Source organism: Lynx canadensis, chromosome C1 (genome assembly GCF_007474595.2).
Source record: "Lynx canadensis isolate LIC74 chromosome C1, mLynCan4.pri.v2, whole genome shotgun sequence".
Taxonomy (NCBI): domain Eukaryota; kingdom Metazoa; phylum Chordata; class Mammalia; order Carnivora; family Felidae; genus Lynx; species Lynx canadensis.
In genome coordinates, this window is record NC_044310.1 from 153,867,042 (window position 1) to 153,891,964 (window position 24,923).

At 34.7% G+C, this 24,923-nt stretch overlaps 1 protein-coding gene across 1 annotated transcript in view; it reads right to left on the reverse strand.

Moving 5' to 3' along the window:
• The window catches only part of SCN3A (sodium voltage-gated channel alpha subunit 3), a 114,648-nt gene that overhangs the window by 48,209 nt on the left and 41,516 nt on the right, over positions 1–24,923 (reverse strand). Inside the window, exons 6-12 of the mRNA XM_030327027.1 lie at positions 22,304–22,432; positions 21,559–21,650; positions 20,215–20,487; positions 19,944–20,007; positions 12,337–12,478; positions 11,026–11,232; positions 3,521–3,811 (exon numbers count right to left, since the gene is read on the reverse strand). Of these exons, the coding sequence (XP_030182887.1) occupies positions 3,521–3,811; positions 11,026–11,232; positions 12,337–12,478; positions 19,944–20,007; positions 20,215–20,487; positions 21,559–21,650; positions 22,304–22,432 (1,198 nt within the window). The remainder of the gene's footprint in view (positions 1–3,520; positions 3,812–11,025; positions 11,233–12,336; positions 12,479–19,943; positions 20,008–20,214; positions 20,488–21,558; positions 21,651–22,303; positions 22,433–24,923) is intronic.

Sequence of the window (24,923 nt, forward strand, 5' to 3'; positions counted from 1 at the left end):
TGATCATCTTAATGTACCTATGTTCCACAACTGACTTTGGGAACTGAAAATCAGTCTACAGGATATTGGTTGGGAGTATGTGATATGTGGTATGTGTGTACATTATAATGTATCTGGCACATTCATTTAATTTGCATGTTTTTATGTTGGGGTGTTTCAAAGGCTTTCCAGAATTTTGAGTTTATTTGAAATTTCTATTCACTCTTTGGAAAGTATAATAACGGGTATGAGCAGAGCTTTCAAGGCAACAGAGACTGAAAAAGAAGATAACAAAAATAGTATTCAGAGAAAATAAACCAAAAATAACACACTAGAAGATGCAGCAAAGTAGAGGGAATACCCACAGCTGTGGCAGCCCTTTCTCAAAGAAAACAAGCTCTTATGCTTTGAGGACCAAAAGGCCATTTTTCTTTGCCTCAGACACAGCACAACATGAGTCCCAGGTATCTTCATTATTTTTCTTTTGCCTTGTTCCAAGAAGATAAATATGAACTTTTTCTCTTATAATATTCAATAACAATTGGGAAAATAGAAGACATTAGGTGTGTAAAACACAATCCTGCATGTAGGGGGATTGAACTTGAAGTCAATTGGGAAAAGTCAAGATGGAAGATGATGCAGAGAATTTAAAGATGTTCCAGTGGGAACATGTAAAGTGAGTGTTGGCAATACTCAATAGCATTTCAAATTCAGTATATGTACCTGTCAATGTTTTCAATAAATCAACAACTATACTTGGTTATGACTACAAACCTGGTTGAAATAAATCATCTGTGTGTCCAAACAACATAGCTAAAATCTTTGGAAGGGATTCACTTTCCATTGTACATCCTTAAGTACCTTTTCATGTTATACTCTGAACATGATTTATCTATTTGAAAATAAAATAATGACTAAATGTAAAAAAAACATTTAAAATTTATGTTAGTATGGGGCAGCGTATCCATAATTTATGGCTTCTCTGCCTCAACATTTTCAGAAGATAAATTTGTTTTGAACAGTATGCCATGTCCATTTTATGCTTCCTATTCCCACTACTTTCACTGATTTTTCTTTACTATCAGAGAGTCCTTTTTTGTTTATACAACCAGAAATTGTAAACTGCTTCTGGTATATTTTTGCTTGTGAGTTTTGTTAATGCTCCCTGTCTGTCTTTACTGGAATATGTAAATTATCAATGTTAATAGGATCTTTCTTTTACTTTTAAAATCTCTCCCATCTACCTATCCATTTATCTATCTCCCTACCTATTTATCTACCTACCTACTATCACTGTATCTATAAATACTGGAAAATAAATTATATATAGCATGTGTATATACTGATTCTGTTTTGAGTATTAAAATTCTGGCTGTTCCCCAACTTCCCTCTGCTATTGCCTCTCCGTGGTTCACTCAACACAGGCTCACAGATGCTCCTTGAGCATTCCAGGCATACTGCCATGCCAGGGCCTTACACTTGGCTCTTCCACGAGTCTGGGATGCTCTTTAATGAGATAGTCCCTTTTCTTGCCTCCTTAAAATCTTTGCTGAAATATCTCCTTTACAGTGAGAGCATCCCAAACCACCCTATTTACAATTTTTACATCAAGTTAGTGCTCCTGATCCCTTTTTCGTGATTTACTTTTTTTTCCCCATAGCACTTATCACCTTCTAACACAGTGTATAACTTATCTCACATATTGTCTGTCTTCTTCTTTAGTATAAATTTCCATGAAGTCAGTGAATTGTATTCATTCACTGAAGCATTTTCATTACCTAGAACTATTTCTGCCACTTAACGGGTGGTCAAAAAATATTTGTTGATTGGCTGAATGAACTAATCCGCAGTTTATCTTTGAGCACGGTGATGAAACAATGATGGAAGTAATACTGTTTTTAAAAACATATAAATGTGCTCACATAAATACTGCTAATATGGATATACATTTGCGATTATTGAAACTACTCGAAAGTTCCCTCATTTTGAATAATTCACCAACTTAATAAGAGCTTTACTATTTGTCACATAAGGTTTCTCTGTGGTGCTTAATCTCACACAACTCTTTAAGGTAGACATCATTACCCTCTTTTACGGAAATTGAACATAGTACAAGTGACTAGAAAGGTCACAGAACTCACTTGGAGTTGACATATGAACACAAGCTTCTGTGACGTCAATCATTATGTTAGTGTCAAATAATCCTAATCCTAATGACTCCTAATAGTCTTAATAATGCTAAAATATCAAGGGTGACAGTTTAAGCAAAAAAAAAAATCTGGTCACAGAAATAGACAAATAGAGCTTCCAGTTAATCCCAAATGCGTTGTGCTGATATAAAACCATACTTTCTATTTGTATTATGCAAGACAATAATTGGATCTCTTGGTACTGACATTATCTGAAGGAAAATGATTTTTATCTTTTAACTTTTTGTGTGTGCACATCTATTTTGTTCTACTAAGAGAATTCAAGTTATTAACATGGAGTTTATTATCGATTTATTTTTTATTTTATTTACATCTTCAATATAAATTAAAAAATAAACACCCATTGATGACTTGCATATGCCCTTTCCTGTCAGCCAATAACTAAACACTGTATTGAATTTTGTGCTTATCCTTCTAATTTTTATAAAAGTTTTTGTTCTTTATAAGAAAGATGTCATACCTCTTGGTTGATACAGAGTTTTGTGCTTTATCTCAATTATATAATGCCCCCTAAAACATTATTTTTAAGGTATAATTCTGACCCAGATTAATATGATTATAAGAGTTAATGATTCATGGCATATTAAATTCTAGGGGAACCAAATAATGTTCAAAGCCATACTGTACTTATCACAGATTTCATAATTATTTACTCTTTACATTATGCAACCCATAAAATGTATTAACAAAGATTTAAAACTACTTTCCCTCATTGGCTTGAAGATATGCTGCAGAATTGTGTAGTTCATATTAAATCAGAGCAAACATATACTGTCTTCAATTTAGGTCTCTTCCAAGAGCACTTAGGTCATTTCATTCTAATGTTTCATAGAGCAACACCATGTCAGCATAATGGAGACTTATGACAGCACAGTTCTCGTATCAAAAGAATAAGGCAAAATCCAGTAACATTTCTTTTCAAAATTCATACATATGTTGCAGTGAGAACCTCAAAAAATAAAAGGAGACACCCATATGCGAAGATAGTAAGTTCATTTGAGGTCTCAAAATGAAAAAGGTAAACAAGAGATTGCAAAACTCTCACTGAAGAGAAAAATTTGATAGGTGGGTTACATACCCTCACCCCCCAAAAAGAGGAGATTAAGAAACAGGGTCTCAAATTAGTGCATGTGTAAAGCTGATTACCTTAAAAGTTATCAATGGTTTAATAAAAGTCTTTTAAAGACAACTTATGATACAAATTAAATAACCATTAAATGTTAGTTCCCTGTCCCTCATTTATATGAGATATTATAAAAATATGCCAAAATCAGTAAATACAAAGCAATAGCAATGACAAAACAAATGGAACACTTCATAGAAAACCATACCTGATGAGGGGAGTAGAATTTCTTGTCACTAGTCAGTCGATTTCCATCCATGGAGAAAAGAAAGCTTCTTCTTTTGACACTGTCCTCAGATTCTGATTTGGGAAACCTGTCTCCCTCTCCTTTGTTGTTTCCTTCAAGATGTTCCCTCTGTCTTCTTTTCTTCCGTCGGTTCCTCCACTCCTTAGCGCTTTTGGAACTTAACTTTGATGCTTCTGAAGAACTTTCCAGGAGCTCTCCTAACCCACCTATTCCACTGAAATCTCTTGAAGCAGCTGATGCGGCTGCAACTGCCTGTTTGAGACAAAGCCAGGCACTGTTTATAACAAGTCATTTTGGAAACAGTTGACTGTGGTACACACATTGCCATGTAAGACTATTAAGCATATGGAAACATTCTGGTCATTTCGTTGTGTTTTACCACAAGAGAGTTTACTTAATAATGACGATTTAAAACAGTACAAAGCAATATGGTAACCTATGCATTAAGGCAAGAAAAGTCAGGTTTGGTACATCTCTTGGAGAGTCTTTAAAAAAAAAAAAACCCTGGTGAGATTAGCTTAATTTCTAGGCAAAATTGCTCTCTTAAAAATATCTTCTACATTTTAAAAGCAAATGTTCACTTTGCGGTGGTTGCTGATCTGATTACTATTCCAATTCCATCCACAGACTTGTTCTTCCCACATGTGACTGTGAACAACTGAGTGATATTTTTTCCTTCTAAATCTAGGACTAAGATCGTTTCTTTTCCTTTGGTGATGAACTCAAATCATTTGAAGTGCCTACTGCTTTACCACCAGATAAAAAGAGTGGGAATATATTGGCAAGTTTGACCTCTTCCTTCATTTGAATTATATTCAGTACTATAGTTCACATCCCTAGGGTGAACTGAGATTAACATGACTAATTTATTACATAGCACTTTTAGTTTTAAATTTTTTAATGTTTATATATTATTTATTGTTATTATAAATAATAAGTGATTAACATAGCAATCAGTAAATGCCTGAAATGATCATTCAAGGGATTATTAGATCTTCAAATATTTTCTTTTTTTGTTTCAGCGCTAAGTATACTTAGTTGTTTTGAATTTCTGTATATACTAAAGAAACAACCAGCTCTAAGATGACACATGACAAATGTGTTGTAATTTCATTTATATGAATAGTATTTTAAGACTGGAAATGATTTAGCCATGACTAGAGAGAATATGAAACAGCGATATGGTGCATATCAAAGCTGAGTTCTCATTAAGTATATTCTTGTTTTTAAATATAATCACAGAAGTGGAAATGATTAAATTATAAGAATGTTGGTTCAACTTTTTACATATGTCATTACTGAATACAAACAACTCTAATTTAGCCACCCATTTTGTTCTATCCTATCTTCTCTACTAGATAAATGCTAGATAAGAATTTAGTCATATGTATTTGTGCACATTGCCTATTATGCCACCTGACATAAAAAGTGTCCAGTAAATGTTTGGTGAATAAAAACAAAAAAGGCATTAAGCTGTCAATTGTCTTAGACACTGGGGTAAGGGTGGGAAAAGAACAACACATCATATTTAGACTTGGATTTTGAAGATCTCCTAAAAGACTATGTGTCACGATGGTCTGTATAACAGAAACATATTTTAGGAAAGAAGATAAAACAATTTAAAATAAGTTTGATAACACATGCTTTTTGTTTTTTCCTTCCTGAAGAGAAGCAAAGCCTCCAAAATAACTTCTATTTCTAAATCTCATCTCAACTGCAAATAATTAAAAAGAAAAAGAGAGGCTTAAAATTAAAGGTGGTATAATACAAATATTCTAGGATTATCATGATCCCAGGGATAGGAATGATAGTACTCCATATAGAATTAAATATGTGTGTTGGGCTAAGCAATGTAAAATGTACGTAAAATGTAAAACAGATTTTTGTTTATATTGAATAGTATATTCATTATGGAAACCTAGATCTAAGACTCAGTATAAGTCATTGTCTAGCAATTTAATGGAACAGTAATTCAGAGTTTGGGTATTTATAAAATTACAGTGTCAGAGAGCCAGATTTTTTTTATTGGATTCTTGATTTTAGTATCACTTCTAATATCATTAGTAATGGAAGATGAGAAATATTAAGGGCCCTTTGTAAACATGAATGAGTCCAATGTAAATATATATAAAATAAAGTGAATAAACGAAGCACTTATTTGTAGCAAGTTAGAGTTGCTTAGTAGTTGATACATAGGAGGTACATAATATACAGCATTTGTTGAACTAATGAATATACATATATTTATTTTTATCCAAATAAAGTCTTTAATTCTCCTTTCCACTTTGCATACACAGTAACACAGTGCAACACACAGTGTTAATCATTTATTGACTTGTTTGCAGTTAGAAATAAAGGAAGTGGTGGTAATATTCCTTTGTCATAATCCTGAAACTCATGTTCATTTAAATCACTTCCGGAATTTGTTTTGCATAAGACATGATTTCCCTACGTATTCTGGATAACAGTTCAAATAACTCAAAACTAAAGCATTTCTAAGGCAACAACAGTAACCTCCCGACACAACACATTTTCTGTGTCACTCATCAACTCAAATCTGTCGCTTGTTCCACTGCCAGTGATTTGCCGATTCCCTCAAAGGCAGATGTTTCCTGTCACCTCTCATGTCTGTGTACCTGTTTCTACCCATCTCTGTGACAAGACCAATGTCCTGCTTACTTAGATTGAGAGTATTGCATTGATGAATTCCTCCTATAACAAATAACAAATATATGCTTAATATTTACTCAAGGAGTAACATTTAGTTCTTCTTATAACCTTTCTGTGTGATTTAGCATATATAACTCACTGTATACACACAATCCTTAACAAATAAAGCCACATGGCTGCTTGTAATTATACTTCACTTTAAACATAAATCCAGCATAAGAGACTCTTAAACACTGAGAACAAACTGAGGGCTGATGTGGGGTGAGAGGGAAGGGAGGGTGGGTGATGGGTATTGAGGAGGGCACCTGATGGGATGAGCGCTGGGTGTTGTATGGAAACCAATTTGACAATAAATTTCATATATTTATTAAAAATTTTTTTTTCAACGTTTATTTATTTTTGGGACAGAGAGAGACAGAGCATGAACGGGGGAGGGGCAGAGAGAGAGGGAGACACAGAATCGGAAACAGGCTCCAGGCTCTGAGCCATCAGCCCAGAGCCTGACGCGGGGCTCGAACTCACGGACCGCGAGATCGTGACCTGGCTGAAGTCGGAAGCTTAACCGACTGCGCCACCCAGGCGCCCCAATAAATTTCATATATTTAAAAAAAATAAACATAAATCCAGTTTGGGGGTGTCTGGGTGGCTCAGTGAGTTAAGCGTCCAACTCTTGATTTCAGCTTAGGTCATGGTCTTGCTGTTCGTGAGTTTGAGCCCTACATCAGGCTCTGCACTTGGGATCCTTTCTCTACCCCTCCCTGCCTACCTCTCTCTCTCAAAATGGATAAATAAACTTAAAAAAATTTAAAGACATAAATCCAGGTTTAAAAACCCATTAAAATTACAAGACATTAACTATACCTGTTTCAATTTTACCTCTAATTATTTTGGATCTCTTAAATACCACTATTTCTAATTTTGCCCCAAAGTTTACTATTAAATTTTTCCTATCAGATCAATATACATTGTTATGGGATGTGTTATATGGGGCACTATTAGACATTTAAAGATCACAAGTTAACTGCCAAATAGTTATGGTGACTTAGGATAAATCTTTTTGTTGTTGTTGGGTTTTGTCTTTCATGATCTTTTAAAGTTACACTTGATTTGTGAGTTCACTGAGCTTACTACATTACTTTTTCATGTCTAAACAATGACTAGCACTAGGAGGTCCTTCAACAGATACTAAATGAAAACAGAAGTGATGCTAGGCTTCATGAAGTCATTGACTAAATGGTAAATTTGAAGAGTCACTGGTGATTAGCAAGATGCAAGTTTACAGTGGAGCACCAATGATCTCATGGGTAGACTATGTCTCCCTCTGTGTCTGCCTCCAACCCCTTCCTGTGTTTCAACACTGGCTATTATCTGGGCATTGTTACCTCTACTCTCAATAAGGAAGTAATATTGGATTGGTACTGTGCCATCCTAGTCCCTATTAAAATACTGGGATTAGTTACCCTAGAATCAGTTTAAATTTTTATATGTATGAAGCTATCAAATCATCATTTGTTCACTGGAATCCAATAACTGACACTTAAGTGAAAAGAATGGACATTTTTTAGTTGACCTAATTAGGTCAGATAATTAGATTCTTTAAACTTCTAATACACATTATACACTTTCACTTCTAACTTTAAAAGATTATACTCTTTTAATTGATGCCATATTTTACCCTAAAATGGTAGAATTTCACAATGCATTCTTACTCCTGTACTATGTATCTGTGTAGTATTTTCAAGCACATTGCTTTGTCTGTTTTTATAAATGATACTATAATAATCCAATTCTTTAAGATACATTTACATAAAATCTACAAATATTACCTCCTATAATATTTATTTAAACCTTGAGATAAATAACTAGCCCTGTAAATAGATAATGCATTTCATTATCTTATAAATGGGTTTTATTTGCAGTGATCTGAAGTAAACTCTTAAGTACTTGAAATGTAGTAGAACTTTCTGCCAACCATGAGGTATATTTTCATAAGATTTTCAAGTGTCATCAAACTTGTTTTTTAGCTTTTTTTTGTAAAATCAATAAATATAACAATGATACTACTCTGTACCCAATGGTAAGATGAAAATAGTAAAGCCAGCATGTTCAACAAATGCTAAGAAAATGGTTGGTTTGGGTAACCAGCTAAACAATCATTGTCAAATCCCTGTCCCACCAAAAAAAAAAGCCTCAAAAAAAGGACTTAGTGCTATATGTTGTGCATCTTCAAAGTAACTCAGAATTATTAAGAACTTAAATTTTGAATCTACAAATTCAAAGATCTGCTGTCATTCAAATAATGCTTTAAATACCTAGAACCATCCGTCTGAAAAAAAAAATCACTATATATATCAAAAAGTCACTATGTACAAAAGTTATTTGGACTTCTGCTTCTGGCTAAGATATGGTTATAGGGATTTGCTCTCCCTCCTGCAATAACCACTAAAACAGACAAAATACATGTAACAGTGGTTTTGAAGACACTGCATTAATGGGGCATTGGATACTATTTAAAAGGATCTTTGCTCAGTGGTAGGGAATAGTCTGCTTTACACTAGATGCTCCACCACTTCTACCTAATAACTCTTCAAAGGTTTCAAGATGCAAAAGAATCAAACTGTTTATAAGTAATGTAAGTAATGTCCCCAAATAAGGATCAAGAATTTTTTTTAGGAATACAAAAATATCCAGCACCCAAAAAAGGTAAAGTTACCAGTGTCTGGAATTAAATTGAGAATTGTTAGGAATGCAAAAAAAAATCAGTTATACATGAACAGTAATGAAGAAAAAAAATAATTAAAACCAACTAAGATCTGATACAGATTTAGAATTAGCAGACAAGGACTTTAAACAGTTATTATAACTATATTGTGTCTGTTCAAAATGTTAAAGACATGGGAAATATGAAAGAGATGCAGATCAATGTTTTAGAGATGAAAATGGCATAAACTGAGTTGAAAAAGGCACTGGATAGGATTAATGACACATCAGACATTACAGAAGAAAAGATGATGAACTTGAAGACATAGCAACAGAAATTAATGTAACTGAAATTGACAAGGTGATTCTAAAACCCATATAAATTTACAAAGGGCTTAGAATAGTTAAAACAGCTATGAAAAAGAAAGTTGGAGAGCTATAAGTGTCTAATTTCAAGACTTATTAAATAGCTGTGGTAATAAAAATGTGTATTGGTATAAAGAGAAACAAATCAGTTGAACAGAACAAAATCCAGAAATAGACACATTCACATCTGGACAACTGATTTTTGACAAAAGTTCAAACGCAGTTTAGTGGAGAAAGATATTTTGTTCAACAAATGGTGCTATAGTAATTAGATATACATATGCAAAAGAAAAATCTCAACATATAAATTACACCTTACACAAAAATTAACTTAAGATGGATCATTGACCTAAATATAGGACATGAAACTATAAAGCTTCTAGAAGAAAAAATGGAAAATCTGTATGATGTTAATTTGGCAAAAATGTGTTAGATACAATGCCAAAACATGACCTAACAAACAAAAAAGGCTTGGTAAAGTATATTTCATCAAAGTTTAACTTTTATCCTAAAAATATTATTAGAAGAATGAAAAGTAAATTACAGACTAGGAGAAAATATTTGCAAAGTATATATATCATTGAAGACTAAAGGACTTATTTTGAGGATATATAAAGACTAAAAACTCAAGAAAACAAAAAACCCAGTTTAAAAAACAAATGGGCAAATGATTTAAACATCCACTTCATAATAGAAGATACATAGACAGAAAATAACATGAAAATATGCTCAACATCATTAATCATTAAGAAAATGCAGAATAAAACAGTGAAGGACTTAGTAGAATGGCTAGTAAGACTGACCATACCAAATATTGGCAAAAATGTGGAGGAACTGTAAGTTTCACTGCCCTGAATCAGAATTCACTGTCTTCCTATGATTTTCTTTTAAGCCAATACTGTTCTTCTGTCTGTTCCCTCAAGACATGAATACCCCATTCACCATGACCTGTGTTCAAATAGCCTTTTAATATTAATGAGAATTTAAAGTTGGAATCTAATGCAGATGCTTTCGTGATATCCTGATAGGGGCTGTAGCAAACACATTTTAAGCTACAGAAACCCCAAAGAATGGTTAAAAGTAGGTATACATAAAGTTCTCTTGTTAACATTTGAGCTCAATTAACTTTAGAATAAACCCTCAAATGTTATAATTAGGAGTGAAACATGAATAGTTGGAAATACCAGTTATATATCTTTTCACATTAAACTGAATATCAGATTCCTCTCTCAGGTTTCATGAGACACTTTCATAGTTAACCTTATCCCAACTGTGTTTTCTACCCCAAGCTAATTTCTATAGATAATGTTCCTTTGATTCCAACTTGAGAAACAATTTTAGGTTTGAATAGCTTTCTCTCTCTCTCTCTTTTTTTTAAAATTATATTTATTTATTTTTAAGAGAGAGAGACAAAGTGTGAGCAGGGGAGGGGCAGAGAGAGAGGGAGACACAGACTCCAAAGCAGGCTCCAGGTTCTGAGCTGTCAGCACAGAGCCCAACATGGGGCTCAAACTCCTGGAACATGATGAGATCATGACCTGAGCCAAAGTCAGGTCATGCTTAACCAACTGGGCCACCCAGGTGCCCCAGCTTTCCCTTTTCTAATGACAGTGCTTGTATACCAAATGAAAAGCCAGTTCCAGTTTGACCTCTGTGCACAACAATATTCCTACTTAAAATTTACAATAAAAAAATAACAACAGTAACCATGAAACTTTATCACTTAGTACCTGAGCTTCTTCCTGTTGTTTTTTAAGCTGTTCAAGCATTTGCTGAAATTCAGCCTCTTTCTGTTCTGCCTCTTCCAAGGTGGCCTGATTCTGTTCCTCATAGGCCATGGCCACCACAGCCAGTATCAAATTCACCAAATAAAAAGATCCCAAGAAAATCACCAGGACAAAAAATATCATGTAGGTTTTTCCAGCAGCACGTAACGTCTAGAGGAAACAAAGGGTAATTTCATCAGTATTTTATATAATGTCCCAGGTAAAGATTTTATTTCCATAATTAGATAGTGAGGAGATGAATACTTTTTATCATCCTGTATTTTGACCAAGATTTGTTTGGTGTTAAAATGAACATTGATTCTGTTGTGTTTCTTAAATTCCACATATAAGTGAAATCATATGATATTTATCTTTCACTATAGGGGAAAGGAAGGAAACATAAGATAAAAACAGAGGGGGAGGCAAACCATAAGAGACTCTTAAATACAGAGAACAAACTAAGGGTTGCTGGAGGGGAGGGGGATGGGGCGGATGGGCTAAATGGGTGATGGGCATTGAGGAAGGCACTTGTTGGTATGAGGACTGCGTGTTGTATGTAAGTGATGAATCACAGTTCTCCTGAAACCAATACTACACTGTGTGTTAACTAACTTGAATTTAAATAAAGAAAGAAAGAAAAAGTGAGCATTGAGCTTTTAAATATTTTCACGTGTTCCTTTTATATCTATAACTAGATTATGAACTCAAAGCCTTGAACATTATTTGCATCTTCTATAGTTCCTAGCGAAATGTCCTTCATATAAAAAGTCCTTACTGTACATGTACTGACTGAATGAACAATTGGGATTCTAGGCAAACTTGCTGTACTGGACCCTCCTCTGTATTTTAGTGTGTTACTAACAAGTATTGATATTTTTCAGTTCATATATGTTCATAAAATTAAATCCCACACATGTTGATTTGAACCTTACTCCTACGGCCTGAATGCTTATGTCCCCCCAAAATTCCTAACTTTAAATCCTAATGTCCAAGGTGATAGTATTAGAAGGTGGGGGCCTTTGGGAGGTTTTGAAGGTAGAGCTATCATGAATGGGATTAGTGCCTGAAAAAAAGAGCCTCCAGAGAGATGATGACACAGTGAGAAGGAATCAGCTTATGAACCAGAAAGGGGCTGTTGCCAGAATGGAGCCATGCTGGTGTCTTGTTCTTAAACTTCCCAGTCTCCAGAACTGTGAGCAATAAAATTCTGTTATTTATAAGCTATCCAGTCTGTGGTATATTGTTGCAGCAGCCCCAATGGACTAAGACACTTACCAACTGGTAAAGATTCTCCCAGTAGTCTTGAGTCATGAGTCGAAATAGAGACAAGAAAGCCCAACTAAAGGTATCAAAGCTTGTGTATCCATAGTTGGGGTTTCGACCAGCCTTCACACAGATGTATCCTTCTGGACACTGGCTATAAGAGAGAGAATTGGAACTAAGGTCAGCATAGCCATTATAGTTATTTCAATTGATGTTGATATAAAGGACTTGTCAAAACCCAGAGTTGCTGTCTATGATGAATTTTCTTGCCTGTATTTGTAGAGCACTTTCAGTAATTGCATACAGTGATACTGTTATTATATGAAATTTATTAGGAAAACCAATAGAAAATTTGGATGCAAGGAGTCAGATTTACAGACACTTAGAATGGCAAAGAGGCAGCAATCACACACTTTTGCCTCTAACATCATTAGTCTCCTGCTCTTTACAAAGTGTCAAGCAAGAATCAATTATTTAAAATGAAAGGCCAGAAGGGCCAGTAGGGAACCACTTAATGAGCTGCTTCATTAGCCACTTCTATAGAATTTTATAAAATAAAACTTATATTTTAGAATAACTTGAGATTTACAGAACAATTACAAAGAGGGCACAGTGACTTCCCAAATATGCCCAGTTTCCCCTATTATTAACATCCTATGTTGATATGGTACATTTTAACTAATACTGATACATTATTATTAACCAAAGCCAATGTTTCATTCAGATTTTCTCAGGTTTTTTCCCCTAATATCCTTTTTTATATTCCAGGATCCCATTCAGGATTCCATGTTCTATTTAGTCATCATGTCACTTTAGGCTCCTCTGAGAAAGTTCCTAAGACTTTCCTTGTTTCTGATTACTTTCATAGTTTTGAGGAATACTTTTGGGTATTTGGAAGAATTTCTTTCAATTGGTATTTGTCTGATGTTGTTGTTCTCATGATGAGATTGGGGTTATGGATTTTTGGAAAGAAGACCACAGAGGTACAATATTATTATTGTCCTATCATATCAAGGGTACATACTATCGATATGACTTATCATTGTCGACACTAACTTTCATCACCTGACTGGAGGTAGTGTTTGTCAAGTTTCTCCACTGTAAATTTACTCTTTTTTCCCCCATAGTGCGCTCTTTGTAATGAAGTCACAATGTGCAGCCCACACATCAGGAACAGGGAGTTATGATCCACCTTCTTAAGAGCAGAGTAGGTACATAAATTGTTTGGAATTCTTCTGCATGGGGGATTTGTCTATTACCTCTCATTTATGTATTTATTCAATAATTTCTTTTTTTAATTTCAAGTTTTTATTTAAATTCTAGTTAGTTAACATATAGTATAATATTAGTTTCAGAAGTAGAATTTAGTGATTCATCACTTACATACAACACTCAGTGCTCATCACCAGTGCCCTCCTTAATACCCACCACCCTTTTAACCCATCCTCTGCCCACCTCCCATCAGCAACCCTGTTTGTTCTCTGTAGCTAAGAGTCTGTTTCATGGTTTGTCTCTCTCTTTTTCCCTATATGTTCATCTGTTTCATTTCTTAAATTCCACATATAAGTGAAATTATGTGGTATTTGTCTTTTTCTGACTGACTTATTTTGCTTAGGATAATATAGTCTAGCTCCATCCATGTTGTCTGACACCAGCCATAGTAACTTCTTACTAAATGCATCTCCAGAGCAAGGGAAATGAGAAAAAAATGTACTATTGGGACCTCATCAAGATAAAAAGCTTCTGCACAGCAGAGGAAACAATCAACAAAACTGAAAGGCAACCTACAGAATGGGAGAGGGTACTGGCAAATGACATATCTGATAAAGCATTAGTATCCAAAATCCATAAGGAACTTTCCAAACTCAACACTCAAAAAACAAATAACCTAGTTAAGAAATGGGCAGAAGACATGAATAGACATTTTTCCAAAAAAGACGTCCAGATGGCTAACAGTCATGAAAAGCTGTTCAACATCGCTCACCATCAGGGAGATACAAATCAGAACTCCAACGAGATATCACCTCACACCTGTTAGAATGGCTAAAATTAACAACACGGGAAACAACAGGTGTTGGTGAGGAAGCAGAGAAAGAACCCTCTTACACTGTTGATGGGAATGCAAACTGGTGCAGCCACTGTGGAAAACAGTGTGGAAGTTACTCAAAAAGTTAAAAAAGAACTCTCCTATAATCCAGCAATTGCACTACTACGTATTTACCCAAAGGATATAAAAATACTGATTCAAAGAGGCACATGCACCTCAATGTTTATAGCAGCATTATCAACAATAGCCAAATTATATAAAAAGCCCAATGTCCACTGACTGATGAATGGGTATTCAATCACTTGTTTATATGAGTATTTACTTATAATACTAATTTTCACTTTGAATTCTAATTTGTTTTATATAATTTGTTGCTTAAATTGTTCCAGTTTTGGTCATTGAAAGCTTTTTCATTGACTTCATTGACTACTTCTCTTTGATTTAACCTCATAATTCTGTGTGTCTTGTTTTTGTTTGTCTTTTTTAGCACTTTCTAACTTTGTGGCACTGCAAGATGCCACAGACTCATATTTCCTGCTCTAGCATTGGCCATTTGTCCAAGAAGACCTTGTCTTTGATTGGAGAACGGTACTAGAAACCAGGGCAAACATTTCATGTTCATGGATTGGAAGAACAACTGATGTTAAAATGTCCATACTACCCAAAGCAATCTACACATTCAAAATGTGTAGATTCTCAAAATAACACCAGCATTCTTCATAGAGCTAGAACAAACAATCCCTAAAATTTGTTTGGAACCAGAAAAGACCCCAAATAGACAACGTAATGTTAAAAAGAAAGCCAAAGCTGGAAGCATCACAATTCCAGATCTTAAGTTGTATTACAAAGCTGTAATTATCAAGATAGTAATGGTGCTGGCACAAAAACAGACACAGATGAATGGAACAGAATAGAGAACCCAGAAGTGGATCCACAAATGTATAGCCAACTAATCTTTGAGCAAGAAAGGATTATCGAATGGAAAAAAGACAGCCTCTTCAGAAAATGATGCTGGGAAAACTGGATAAATGACATGCACAAGAATGAAACTGGACCACTATCTTACACCATACACAAAAATAAATTCAAAATGGATGAAAGGCCTAAATGTGACACAGGAAGCCATCAAAATCCTACAGGAGAAAGCAGGAAGCAACCTCTTTGATCTTGGTTGCAGCAACTTCTTACTAGACATGTCTCTGGAGGCAAAGGAAATAAAAGCAAAAATGAACTATTGGGACCTCATCAAAATAAAAAACTTCCACACAGCAAAGGAAACAATCAACAAAACTAAAAGGCAACCAACAGAATGTGAGAAGATACTTGCAAATGACATATCTGATAAAGGGCTAGTACCCAAAATCTATAAAGAACTTACCAAACTCAACACACCAAAAACAAATAATCCAATGAAGAAATGGGCAGAAGACATGAATTTATATTTTTCCAAAGAAGACATCCAGATGGCCAACAGACACATGAAAAGATGTTTAACATCACTCATCATCAGGGAAACACAAATCAAAACCACAGTGAGATACCATCTCACACCTGTCAGAATAGCTAAAGTTAACAACTCAGGCAACAACAGATGTTGGCGAGGATGTGGAGAAAGGGAAGCCCTTTCACACTGCTGGTGGGGAAGCAAACTGGTACAGCAACTCTGGAAAGCAGTATGGAGGTTCCTCAAAAAAATTAAAAATAGAACTACCCTAAAATACAGCAATTGCACTACTAGGTATTTATCCAAAGGATACAGAACTGCTGATTGGAAGGGGCACACGCACCCCAATGTTGATAGCAGTACTATCAACAATAGCCAAATTATGGAAAGAGCCCAAATGTCCATCGACTGACGAATGGATAAAGATGTGGTACATATACACAATGAAATACTCAGCGATCAAAAAGAATGAAATCTTGCCATTTGCAAAAATGTGGGTGGAACTAGAGGGTATAATGCTAAGCAAAATAAGTCAGCCAGAGAAAGACAAATATATATGATTTCACTGATGTGGAATTTAAGAAACACAACAGATGAACATAGAGGAAAGGAAGGAAAAATAAGATAAAAACAGGTAGGGAGGCAAACCATAAGAGACTCTTAAATACAGAGAACAAACTAGGGATTGCTAGAGGGGACGTAGATGGGGGGATGGACTAAATGGATGATGGGCATTGAGGAAGACACTTGTTGGGATGAGCACTGGGTGTTATATGTAAGTGGTGAATCACTGGGTTCTACTCCTGAAACCAATGCTACACTATATGGTAACTAACTTGAATTTAAATAAATGGAAAGATAAAAAAAAATGGCTGCTTCCATCATCCGCTATCTATATGCTTAGCTGTTCAATACCAGTACACATGCAAAGTTGTTTCAGGACTGTTAATCCATACTAACATGGGAAACAACTTTATTAACTAGAGTACAGGGTTTTTGCCTTTGTCTTACAGACTCCACTCATTTCCAAAGTTGCTTAGATAGGTACTTATTCTCCCACTCCTTCCTTGAGTTTTTTTTTTATACATTTTAAATATATTTATATCCCTTTGTCACATTCTGTATTTCAACCAGAGATACCCAAACTGACAAATTATTTTTTTAATTTGCATACAGTGTTAACTCATTGTACTGTAAAGTTCTGTGGGTTTTGACAGATGCTTGTGTTCATCATTACAGAATCATGAAGAAATTTCTCCACCCTAAAAAATTCTGCGTGTATCACCCAGTCAACCCACCCCAAACCTTTGAAAATCTGATTTTTTAAATCATTTCTATTGTGATCTTTTCCATAATGTCATGTAATTGGAATCAGACGAATATAGCTTTGTTTATATGGCTTTTTTCATGTATTAATATGTATTTAAGGTTCTCAATGTCTTTTTGTGGCTTGATAGCTCATTTTCTTTTTATCACTGAGTAATATTTCACTGGATGAATACAGCACAGTTATCCATTCACCTGTTAAAGGACATCTTGATTGCTTCCAGTTTTTTGTTTTTTTTTTTAAGTTTATTTATTTTGAGAGAGAGAGAGAGAGAGAGAGAGCATGTGTGCATGTGTATGAGCAGGGCAGGGGCAGAAAAAGAGGGCGAGAGAGAATCCCAAGCAAGCTCCATGCAGCCTGGAACCTGATATGGAGATCAATGTCATGAACTGTGAGATCATGACCTGAGCTGAAATCAAAAGTTGGATGCTTAACTACTAAACCACCAAGGCTTCCCAGTTTCTTGTGATTATGAATACAACTGTTATAAATATTCACATGAATGTTTTTGTGTAGACATAAATTTCAATTTAATTGGCTAAATATCTAGTAGGGCAATTGCTGGATCATATGGTTAGACTGTGTTTATTTTGTAAGAAACTGCCAGATTGTCTTGCAAAGTGGCTCTACTGTTTTGCATTCCCACCAGCGATGAATGAGAATTCTTATTGTTCTGCATCCATCTTGTTGTTCTGCAATTTGTATTGCCAGGTTTTTTTTGGATTTTTAACCATTCTAATAGGTATATAATATATAGTAGTAACTCATTTTTGTTTTAATTTTCAATTCCCCAATGACAAATGTTGTTTAGCATCTTTATATATCCTTATTAGACTTCTGTATATATTCTTTTATAGGGTGTCCAGATTTTTGCCTGCTTTTAAATTGAGTTATTTGGGTTTTTTCTGTTGTTGTTGAGTTTTAAGAGTACTTTCTTTGTATATTTTGGATATGAGTCTTTTTTTCAGATACATGTTTTGCAAATATTTTCTTCCAATTATAGCTTGTTTTTTCATTCCCTTTATAGTGTCTCTGCAGAGCAGAAAATTTTAATTCTAATTAAGTCCAAATTAATCAATTTGTTCTTTCATGGATTCTGTTATTGGTGTTTAAAACTTATCACTAAATCTGAAGTCATGTATATTTTATTCTATGCTTTCTTGTTACATTTTATGGTTTTGTATTTTACATTTAGGTCTATAATTGATTTTGATTTAGTTCTTGGGTAGGGTGTGAGATCTACACCTGGGTTCATTTCTTTGCATTTGGATTTCCAATTGTTCCAGCACCATTTGTCGAAAAAAACTTTCCTATCTCCATTGCACTGCATTTCCCTCTTTGTCAAAAATTAGTTGACTACATTTGTGTAGGTCTATTTTTGTGTTTTGGGGGGCAAGGTGCTGTCTCTTTTCTGTTTCAGTGATCTATATATGTATTCTTTCCCAGGTACCATAGTGTCTTGATTACTGTAGCCTTATAGGAAGTCTTGAAATTAGGTAGATTTCTTCAGAATTTTATTTGACAATTAACAATAGTGGCCACCAATTTTACCATATAAATCGCCTAATGCATACTAACTACCCAATAAAGAGAAATGATAATTATGGCTTAATAGGGATAAAGTATGTATCATCCAACCTTCTCTAAAGTTTTAGCTAGGCTTTTATATTAACAACAATAATAATATATAAAATAATAATACCTAAAATGCACTAAATGCTCATGATAGACCAGGTGCTAATCCAAGTGCTTTATGTGTACTACTTAATTAATCACCATAACAACCCTAAGAGACAATATTACTTTCCACATTTTAAAAATAAATAAACTCAGATACAGAGAGCTTAGAATATTTTTCCAAAGTCAGGGTTTATAAATGTCAGAATTAGGGTTTGATTCCAAGTATATGTAAACTCTAGAATTCATGCTCTTATTTACTACATTCTCCTAAAAAAAGGTTAGGAAAAACATCAGGAAAACAATTCTCCCCCTGTCAACACCATCTCTGGGACTGACACACTTTTTCAATAATGCGCTTAGATATTTATGGCCATACAAGTTTCCCATTTTCTGGGATGACTCAAAATATGTTCTGTGTAAGTTTTGTGGCTTAAGAGTCACTTAATGTTGCTGTCCTTCACTTCTAAAAAAAATTATACCCTGACCTAAAATCACTTTTTAATCCTCTTGGGAAAATATGTTAAGTATGAGAGACCAGCAGGATGACTAAGATATTAAAGTGCCCCTTATTGTAGAATGTGACCAAAAGAACTGTAAGGTATACAGACTCAAACTTGTACATGGCTTTGACATATATCTGTCCCTTGGCTTTTTTGCACATGCTACTTCAAGAACAACCAACTCTCTCAAAAGCAATTTGCCAAATGAGCTTTTGCCCTGAAGATCATGTTATATTCTGGATCTTTTCCAGCCACAGCAAAGCTCATCACATCAACACATACCCATTATCAATCAAAATGTGCCCATATTGTGTTTTCTTTCCTGTATTTATTAAACAGCTCTGATGGGCTTACAGAAAAAAAAGACTATGGGTCTTCACACTTTGGGGTAATAATCAGGTACATCTTAACTATGGAATTCTAGGAAAAAAGGTCTTCACCCAGAGGGGTGATTTTAATGGCTGTGAATTTAGAATTAATAGCAATCCAGTAACATAGAGAAGGTACTTCCTAGGTAGGTAGCGCTACTCTTTACAATCTACATGTAAGAATACCCTTGTATTTTTTTTCCTATCTGCTTTTTCTCAAAGTGTTCTACATTTTTTATATGATGTTTCTTACCCTGCATCTGAGCCATTTCCACAGAGTAAAGGGTCCTTTTGTCCATCCAAAACATAAAAGTGACCTGTTAATATAAAGAAGAATTAGCTAATTCATTTCATATCAATCCTACTGACATTAGGAATAAATTAGAGTTTGACTATCAGTTATTTTCAAAGTGGACACAATAAAGTATATTTACAAAGATGGCTTCAACCCCACAGCCTCAACTATTTATAGTTGAAAAATCATTCAGCAACACTCAGGTTAACAATGTAGCAATATTTCTTACTGTCATCTTCAATATAATCCTTCCAGTTAAATGTACTCATTGTTACATTAACAAATATTCCATTTGAATCCATTGTGCCATTAAAGTAGGATGTGGTGTTGGTTTCAAAAGCAGAATCGCTTGGGGGCCATTGCAAGCATTTATTCCGCAGGTTGCCCATGAACAGCTGCAGACCAATTAGAGCAAACACGCTCAGACAGAACACAGTCAAGATCATGACGTCAGAAAGCTTCTTCACGGACTGGATTAAGGCCCCCACAATGGTCTTTAAACCTGAGGAGAGACAACAATAGGTCATCCAAGGAATAGTGTCATAAGCCACAATGTGTATCTTCTTAGTCACACACATTCTCATTTCCCATAAACTGTTGCTTGGCTGTTTAGACACCAGAGCTTAATGGATAGCCAGATGGTTTGGGAAATGGATGAAAAGCAGGTTTTATTTATGAATAGTATGCTTTCTGAGGATTTTAAAATGAAAGTGTAAATATCTAGGCAAGAAACTTTCTTTTGTTTTTTTTTTTTTTTTTTTTTGCTTATTCATTTATTTTTGAGAGAGTGTGTGAGCAGGGGAGGGACAGAGAGGGAGAGACAAACACACACAGAATCTGAAGCAGACTCTGAGCTGTCAGCACAGAGCCCAATGTGAGGCTCAAACCCACAAACCGTGAGATCATGTCCTGGGCCGAAGTTGGATGCTTAATTGACTGAGGCACCCAGGCACCCCTAGGCAGGAAGCTTTCTTGCCTGTGGTTTTACATGTTGCCATGAGCACCTAAAGATGAACTTGTAGTTACTTTTCATTTCAGATTTTGTGTTTCATGAGGCTGTCTCCCTCCAACCCATTCTTTATACCAGCCTCCATGTAGCTATAATCAGAGGAGAAAAGAATTGAAAATACTAACAATCCCATGCCAGGTACATGCTGTTCAATAATAATCTTTTCTCCTTTATAAAAGGAGATCTATTTTCAGAATAGACCTGCAGTGAATGGTAAAACCCAAATCAATTAGTAAAGGCATGCTAGCAAAGCTTTTTCCAGATTGTAAAAGAGAAAACTTTACATCATAAATGCAAAAAGGAAGAGACAGAGAGTGCACACATGTACTAGGGCAGACTAGTACTTTTATAGACACTCATGCAATTCTCTGTTAAACTCAGCTGACTTTATAAACAAGTATGTAATTTCTAAAATTTTAGGAACTGAACTGCATGGAAACATCATTTGGCATTCTTGAAGTTGACAAATAAGAATAATAAACAAGTCTAATGTCATAAGTGTGGTTTCAACCTGAATATTACAGTGTATTTAAAGTCCACCCCAGTGTTTAACCTAGCTCTCACCTGGAATGACTGAAATTGTTTTCAGGGCTCGAAGAACTCTGAATGTTCTCAGTGCTGAGACATTGCCCAGGTCCACGAACTCTGTCACATATCTGTAATAGGGAGTTCACACACAACACAATAATACACAAGAAAAGTTGGAGGTAAAAGGAGCCTATCGTCTTACACCAGTTTCTTCTTACCTGGAATTACAGAAATAGTTTTCAGAGCTTTCAAGACTCTGAAAGTTTGAAGGGCTGAAACATTGCCTAGGCTTACAAATTCTGTTACATACCTGTAGAATTAAATCAGAGTTACTGATAATTTTGGCAAAGTTTATTCCAAATAAAGAATGAAAGCTGGGTTTGGCATATAGAGAGCCTCTTGACTTTAACAAATGGAATGGCTACAGAACTCAGAGTGCCTCAGCGGTAGGCTGCTTTATTTCAATGTAATTTTCACTAATATGAACAAGTTTGTTTATAAAAGCAATCAAAATACAGTTGAAGGTGTTAGAGTCAATGAATAACTTCATTTTGATGATGTGGAAGACTCTATGACATGAAAGTAATTCTGTTTATTTGCTCATTTACCAGATATATTTATCTTGCAATATGTATTCTAATGTGTATTCTCAAAACATATGAGGCATATAGTTAATTTGGCTAATAAGAACACTCTACAATTAAAATATGTCACAACAATCTGGTTGATGCTACAACTATTTTCATTCCTTCGAGTTTAACAACTTTTCAAAGATACTCACGCCATCACGATGACACTGAAATCCAGCCAGTTCCATGGATCACGAAGGAATGTAAAATCTTCTAAGCAAAACCCTCTTGCCAAGATTTTTATAAGCGACTCAAAGGTGTAGATTCCAGTGAATGTGTACCTAGGAAAAGCATCCAAACAAAAATTAACAATTTCATTTGAGCTGTAAATATACATATTTTCAACATGGCAAATCTTATCCTTTTGTGGTTTTTAATTTGCTAAAATCTTGTTTCTTATTTCCACTTACAAAGACTTGACTAGTTTAATTAATCTTACAAGCCTGAGTGAAGGGTTAAACTGAAGAGATAATATCTTCTCCCAAAGAATCTGATCTTGTTTAACTATTTAGATTTTTAGAATAATAGTATGTGTTTTATGCATAACGATCCAGCTTGGCCCTCTAGAGCAACGCTGTTTGACTAAAATATCATACAAGCTACATATGTTGTTTGGAAATTTTTAGTAGCCAAATAAAAAAGTAAGAAAAAACAAGTGAATTTAATTTTCATATTATATTTTATTTCAACCAATATATCTGAAACACTATTATTCTAACATTTAAGACTAGACAAATTTCAGGTTTCACATGTGGCTAGTGTTTCCCTCATTAGACAATACAGCTCTAGAGGTAAAATTTCTTGGATTTGTTTATTTATAATAAAATATTTCATTCAAATTTATTAATGAGTAGAATTATTTTTAGGAATATATCACATGTCTAATCTAGAAAATATGCTTCCCCTTTTTAAGAGTCAGGCATAGACTTGTAAAACTGTCTCTCTCTCTCTCTATGTATATATATGTGTGTGTATATATATATATATATATATACACACACATATATATACGTATGTATATATATATGTGTGTGTATATATATATATAAGAAAATTTTCAGTTTGTTAGTATTTTATGTATGTGCATTTACACAATTACCAAAATTCACAGATAAACAGAATTTCTGATTCTAACCTTGCATCAGCTACTATTTCTATACAATTGGGACAAATCATTTAAATATGCTTAAATTCAAATTTCAGCCTCCAAAATGGTGAAAGATTTTCCATTTACTGTTTGATACAGTGCATTTTTAGCTCTCTCTCCTTTGAGTGTTGACAATATTAAGTTATTTCTGTTTCTTCCAAAAATAGTTGAGAAAGAATACTTGTTTTTCAATATTGTGTTCTTTTAAAAAAGTACAATTTACGATTACCCTTCAGATTAATTCACCCAAGTCACAAAGATTCGACTTACTTATATTAAAAACAATTATATTTGCCTGCCTACTAGTATTGTATATGTGAATAAATTTAGGGGAGTTATTTTTGCATTGTTTTCTGCAGAAATTTCTCTTAGATAAGGGAACAAAGAAATAAGAGAAAAATGTATGCAGAGATCTTCATATCAGGTTTTCCTAAGAATATTCCTCCTCCCTTTTAAAATAATTCAGCTTAGTTTTTGAGGAATAAGTGTAATTGCTATATTTACTTATGAAGTAGCTGACCTTATTAAGAAAAGGTATACTTTACAACGCCATGCTTATATTTACTTGTGTTTTAGTTTGGATCTTTGCACATTACACATAACCACCATGACATTTCTGTTCGAAGATAGCTGCCTTGTAAAAAGCCATCAGAGACAGCTCAATGTGTGCTTTATTTATCACATTAATGGTTAATGTCCTATGGTCTATGCTTAGGCAATTCTAAGTTTTCTGCAGATTTACTAGGGGTAAGATGAAAGTCCCTACTCCTATCCCTGTTTTTTAGAAAAGTAAGAAAATTTGTGACATTTGGAGTATATAGTGAGTGTTGATAGCTATTCAAGGAAGAGAGTCCCAGAGCTTAACATCTGAGATAGAGCTTTGCACAGAACAGGTGTTCAGAAGTACCTCTAAGCAAACTAGATTGAACAGGGAAGTGAGAATCAAGGGTACCTTGATCTTTCTTGGCTCTGCCCCTACTAGACTCTAACCATGCTGTTGATTCTGTCCATGTCACCGAGGTTTTCTCCCATAATTATGACGTCTATAGACCCGCCTCCCTTTCATAACATGACCCTCACTATACAATATGGTTCTCAGCCTATTCTGTGTGTGTCACCTCTTTGTACAGGGACTGTTTATGCTACCAATGTCCTGTTTTCATGTCAGAACTGAGTTATCTTCTTTTTGCTTTGGACTCTGTTAGCTTTATTTGTTGGCTGTAACCACTGATTTTGCTTGTTTTCCTGCCTCTTTACTGTCAAGTGAGTAGGGATAAATGATCAGGAAACTTGTGCAAAGTTTCTCACTGACTGATGAAGTCAAAAACTTTGTGGGGGTAGGACTATTTTCATAATGTATATAGTCATCTCTAAAAAATGACTTTAAAATGAGAGACTTGGGGCACCTGGGTGGCTCAGTTGGTTAAGCGTCTAACTTCGGCCCAGGTCATGATCCCACACTTTGTGGGTTTGAGCCTCGCGTCGGGCTCTGTGCTGACCGGCTCAGAGCCTGGAGCCTGCTTCAGATGCTGTGTCTCTCTCTGTCTCTGCCCCTCCCTCACTCTGTCTCTCAGTCTCCCAAAAATAAATAAACGTTAAAAAAATTAAATAAATAAATAAAATAA